We start from the raw sequence: 6371 nt of genomic DNA on the forward strand, positions 1-6371 counted from the left end.
TAAAGGTTTGTAATATATGAACAATGTGGGACTGTAAAGGTTTGTAATATATGAACAATGTGGGACTGTAAAGGTTTGTAATATATTAACAATGTGGGACTGTAAAAGGTTTGTAATATATGAACAATATGAGTTGCTGGGTTTCTCAGAATATGAACCATATACAAAGCTAGTGGATTTAATGAGGAATAGTTATATGTAGAACTTCGGTTGAACTGCAAATGTTGTATCATGTTAAAATATAATTAGAACAGATTAACAGCATTTGTTGTGAGATGTGAATTGCATTTTTCTCATCATTACATATATAGATTCGGTTACATTAATAAAGAAAGCTAAATAGTAAATTTGTAGCTAAAAGTGTTCAAATTAAAGCGACTTGACTTCCATACTTTCATTGCTAATTACAAAAACATCTTGTTTATTTTTTACATTACAAACAAGCATTGGACAGATGAATTTCCTAATAGCAATACGCCTGTATGCATTTGTTTATATTGTTGGGTTTAGCTAATTTTTTCTTGTTAAATATTTCGTATTATCTGTAGTACTGAATATAAAGTTCTAGTTATGTATCATTGGAAACAGAGGCTATACAGAGATACGTGTTTTAATATGATTTCCCTACCTCAGGCCATGTTATGGATGCAAGTCATTAAAGAATTGAGACAAGGAGTGAAACTGAAGAAAGTCGATTTTCATTCACACCCACAACACTCAATTGAGTACGAACTCACTCCTTTCGAAATGTTGTTAGACGACATCCGCTCTCAGCGTTACAAACTAAACAAAGTAATGGTAAGCATAGCTTGTGTAGTGTGATCATATTGAATTATAAAAAATTAGTTAAATTGTCGTACCATTGTTATTATCTGTATACTTCTCCGACTTTGAGATCTAAAATATAAAAGCGAAGTTGCTTTGATTTGTGTTGATTGAATATAGGAATATGTTGACCAATAAAAAGTATTGTTTAAGGTTTAATAAGTGTATTCCATTTTGTCAGGACATCGTCAATTGTTAATAGAATGAGATAACAATAACAAAAAGCAACTGAGTATATATATTAGAAAATTAAAAGCAGAATAAAACTTAATTAAATAATGGAATTAATTATTTATTTTAATCATTTTGATTTTATTGGTACTTTCAAACATTTACAATCAGTTTAATCAAAAAATTCCATAATAAAATGTATTTAGCAATACGGGTTCATATAGTCTGCATTAGAAGTGTGTGACGGAATATTTTACTTGTTAGATGTATGTTTACATTCAAATAATTTGTACTTTAAATATGTCTGCACCATTTTTATAGGGAAATTACGTCCGTTTCATTGTACTGAATGCGCTGAACCACGCTTAGCTAAAGTTAGCATTAAAATTTTCTGACAGAACAGTTGTATGCATCACTTATACTTACTACGTCTCGTAGACGTTGCTAATATACACAAATCATTATTCATTTTGTTGGATATTGGCAAGTGTAACTCCTCACTTAACTGAGGAGTCATAGGTGTTTTATTGTAGGACGACACTTAAACCAATGGGCTACACAGTTTTTATCAGTGTTTTTGCAAATGACCAACCTTCGGCTGCTTTATGTATATATCTTTCTTAATTATCAATACATGACAGTTGTGGTAACAAACTGGCATGTTTACTGAAAAGGTTATAACTGACTTTTCGGGTTCTGTGCTTGTTTTTAAAACGTATAACTTATTGTCAAGGCGTGTAGCTAGAGCTGTTTTATTCCAGTGTTTCTTTATTGAATATAATTTAACTCGTGTCTGAATGAGGATAAATTGTCCACTTGTTTTATATCATCTTGATAGAGGAGGAGAAATATATCTATTTCAGCTTTAAACCTTGAAAACTGAATCTCTTATACCAAAGATGAATTCAAGCGCATCAGGCTGAAGAACCATGATATTAGATGAAAGGCATTGTTCGCACTGGATACAGCAGATAGTGTTGTTGTTGGACAGTTACTATGAGCACTTTCTTACTTTCACGTAAACGTTAGTATTGATAAGTGGTATATCCTATCGTAATGTGGATAACAGTATTATAGCAAAATAACTTTAAGAGACTTGGTTACTTCAGAAACAGTTACGTAGTAGCCATGTTATAATAAGATGTACAAAAGCGGACGCTAAACTAAATGTATGTTAGTGTAGGTACAGAATTTTCCAAATATAAAGGACCTAGCCAACGGAACTTATGTGTTTGAGTTACAAAAACAAACTGTTGTAAAAGTGAGTGGAAGGTATTATATGGCGTAAAACATTAATAGTATTGAATGGTATACATCAGTATTTTGGTTGAAGTTATGCTGTTTGGCACTTCTACCGAAAGTATAGATATATGCCAATTTTAACTCGTATTCGTTAGTATTTGATCAGATATGCTTGTTTTTGAAAAGTGCTTCAGCGTCATTTATCGTAAAACTTGAGCACAAACACCATCAACATATGTTATAATAACTAACACAATGTCCACTTAATTAACCGTAAACTTGTAGCATCTTGTATAAGTTGTATCTATGTTGCACGAGGTATAGAACTCTGACACCGGTCATTCAGGCATGGTTTGTCTGTGTTGCAGGTGAACGGAGATATTCCACCCAGAGTCAAGAAAGACGCTCATGCCTTAATCCTGGAATTCATCCGTTCCCGCCCACCACTAGTCCCAGTATGTTATTTTTGTCTTAGCCTTGGTTAAATTTTTTTTTTTTTATTCTTCAGCTGTAAACTATCGTTGTAAAGTAAATAACTACTAATTTTTAAAATGTAAGTATACACTCATGTACTCCTAAGTGAATCCAAAATAATATTTTGTCATTAATTTATTTTTAATAATTCACGAATTTTCTGCCGAATAGTAATTTTTATAATTGTAGGCGAAGAAATGAAATTTTACCGTTTTGGCTTTTTTTTATTGCATTTTGTCGGTTTTAGTTTTACAAAAATAATTAATTTTACCTGTAATATGGAGATTACAGTTGCTGGATTATCCTATTTTAATGCCGTGTTGTGCTGTTATACAGTAGGAGGGGTTAGGCACTATCTTATTTTTAAGTGAATTATATAAGTTGCCAGATGCTATTTCACACCGTCTTAGTAGAGTGTGTATTTTATGCTACTCGAAGCTTATGCATAGAATTCAAACTATTCACAAAACAGAAACATTATTTTCATATAGGTATCCAAAAGGAAACTACCCCCGCCGCCACAGAGACCACCAACTCTCTATGAAAAATTAATGGCGTCCATCAGACAACACCCAAAACTAAAACCAACACCCACGAGAAGTGCTTCAGGTAAGAAGACTCACTCTTTTCCTCTAGATGGCGGAGATGTAAGGCGGGAAGTTTTTTATGTTTTTGTTATCCTGCGTTGTGATTGCAGGCGAGTGTTTGAGTAGCACAGAAAGAATGTAATAAGTCTCTACGTCATTCAAGTGAGAAAAATAAAAATTCACAATTACAAAAAAATAACGATCGTTTTAAATCATAAAGTTTGCAAATTTATAATTGTTGGCGTAGATTTTTGTTTTCGCATAACATTATACAGGGTGGTATTTTAGCATTCGCTAAATGTACGTGCATTAGCAATCTTTAATACATTTTTATTTTTCTATCTTCCGTAAACATTCGTGGTTAGCAAACTCTAGAAAAGGAATTTTTGATCGTGTGAAGTAAAGTGGCAAAAATATCAGATAGTTAAGAATAATGATTATTTAAAAAATAATATCTGGCTTTTTTCATAATCCGTTTGGAACAGACAACTTGGAATAGATACTGAATATAAAAAGTGCACTGACAGTTGCAAAAATTAAGGATCAAAATTAAGATGCACATTTTATAATTTGTTTTCGTTTGTAAGATTAGCTAAAAAGAATGGGATATTTTACAAAATATTGTGAAACTTCTAAAGATATGAAGGAAGTTTACTAGGCCTATTTCATCCTCTGTGTAACGCTTAGCATTGTGGGAAGTTTTAGCATCTTTGAACTAGTGGGTTTTGTTACTGGTTTTTCATAGTACTTCTAGTGGTCCTCAGATCTTATTCTTTAAGGCCACCCAGAAAATTTTTAGAAGGCCCTAAAATTAAAAAAAATATTCAGTTTCAGTCATTGTGGGATCTCGATATGATTATGATATGGACTTTAAATTGGTGTAAATAAAAGTCAGAGACATGGATCGAGTAGGAAATCTTTTATGTGAGAATGTTGTTGTTTTTAAAATAAAATTAAAGAAAACCAGCAATCGTAAAATTAATATATCTACATCCACAGACGGATAGTAAGTAATCTTACACTGCTAAATTAGGGACGGCTAGCGCAGATAGCCCTCGTGTAGCTTTGCGCGAAATTCAAAACAAACAAACAATCTTTGTTTCAAGATGTATTTATTGCTGTTTTATTGGTCACAATCATCAAGTTCAATTGAACGTTTATTCTAGTTTCCTCTAATATATTTTTGAAAACATCTCTAAACGTTCACTAGAATAACCTAAAATTTAGCCCTACCAAGTATATATATTCGTTGTTGTTGTTGTATTCTGTCAGAAATGCCTGATATCAGGAAGAAAGCCTTTATTTAATTCTGGTTACTAGCTTTGCTTTTGAACAGAGCTGTTTAAACATTTGTTTAATAACAAGTAAAAGCTTGGAATGGTCCATTCTTTCATAGTGGGTGTGTCTATGGGCCAGACTAGTTTCGGAGAATTTCACACCTCATCGGTGACCCTGGATACTACCACCGAATGAAACTTTAGACCAAACCAGGCCTTTATAGTAGTGAGGTATCGAAATGGTGTATTTAAGTGTTTTACACTCACACTTTTAGCTTTGCTTTTGTTATATACGTACACATGTTCCACAGAGCCTTGATCATGTTATAGTGTGCACTAGAAGTTATTGCACGCTATTTATTTAAAGCAACAGCAAATATTTTCTAACGAAAAGTACTGGTGCCCCTACAGTTTTGTGAGGCAGGTGCTATGCAGATGAATTTACAACCCCCCAAGAGACCATTCATTCTGTTTTATTGTTGCAAAATAAAAAATCTCGTGTTTATATATTCCCCCCTCAATCAAAATCACTTCACCCTGGACGCAGTTAGATTGTGCTATTCATACATCTCAGGCTTGAGCAACAGATGTAGCCATATTGGTGTAATATATCTGCCAGTTCACTGTTATGCACCGATAGGCAGCCATACAATAATTCTCTACTGTGTGAACTCTAGGTTGGAGAGTTATATTTTGTCGTGTGGCAACTTGTATATAATTTGCATTTATAACATTTGATGTCATTAAATATTTTGCTACATTTTTCAATTTTTTTAGTTTATATTTTTATTGGGCCACGTGTCATCAAGATACTACATTTTTTCCACCGCTTTATAAAACACGTTATTCACAAATGAATTCAAATGCGTGTATTGTCGCCACCTATTATCCTCTTATGATTTAACAGACAAATTAGTTTGTATGTTAATAGGAATGTAGCGTTAGTGTTGCATCACCTTTTCACAAGTGGTGGTGTATTAATTAACATATATATGTAGTGTAAATAGAATCGAATAATTAACAGGATCATTCTAAGAGACGGTTTCTTTTTACAATCCCCTAGGGCTCAGCTGTAAGCTTGAGAGCATATGACTCTAGAGTTCACGGTTTTATCCCTGCGGCGAACACAAATGCAACAGCCCATTGTTTTCCTTTAAGCTGAAATAAAACAAAGAAACTCTCCATTTCTTTCTGTTACTAGAACTGAGTAATTTTAAGCATCATCTTCCTAACGTGTGACGTTTACAAAGTACCAGTGACAAGAACAAATCTGAATAAAATGTATTTTAATGCCGAATTTCTACAGTGACAGTTTTGAACTGGACATTTTAGTTTTTTATAACTCAACTAATGTGTATCATATCATATAATTTTGTGCAATATATTAATAAAACTACTTCTCAGAAAACCAGATTTTACGAGTCAGCTTTGTAAAATTAATTGCTAAATTCTGTTTTGAAGTCAAAGTTCTGGTCATTTTCGAGTGATAAGAAATGCTGATAATAATTTCAGTAGTCTAGAGTGTAAGCACCCATGTTTCTTGTATGCGGAAGACTCAATAAAGCGTTTGTGTATTATCTTGTAGGTTATACAGGTGAAACAGTTTGACTATAATTGCAGCACGAAAAAATTTTAAGTGCTGAGCGTAGAAGGGTGAGAAGGTCATGTCTCAGGCTGAGACTCAGGAAGCACTTTATTTTGTGTGGGACAATGAGTAATAATACTCTGTTTTACCTGGTTCTTCTTAATACACAGCATTGCGATTTTTTCTATCACGTAAGGATTTTTTACAAAT

The 6371-nt window shown here is 32.9% G+C and overlaps 1 protein-coding gene across 1 annotated transcript in view; it reads left to right on the top strand.

The window, feature by feature from the left end:
* The window catches only part of LOC106478128 (protein spire homolog 1-like), a 114311-nt gene that overhangs the window by 86895 nt on the left and 21045 nt on the right, over positions 1–6371 (top strand). The window contains exons 6-8 of the mRNA XM_022381662.1: positions 634–798; positions 2607–2693; positions 3204–3321. Coding sequence (XP_022237370.1) covers positions 634–798; positions 2607–2693; positions 3204–3321 — 370 coding nt within the window. The remainder of the gene's footprint in view (positions 1–633; positions 799–2606; positions 2694–3203; positions 3322–6371) is intronic.

Source organism: Limulus polyphemus, unplaced genomic scaffold, assembly GCF_000517525.1.
Source record: "Limulus polyphemus unplaced genomic scaffold, Limulus_polyphemus-2.1.2 Scaffold182, whole genome shotgun sequence".
In the NCBI taxonomy this organism is placed as follows: Eukaryota; Metazoa; Arthropoda; class Merostomata; order Xiphosura; family Limulidae; genus Limulus; species Limulus polyphemus.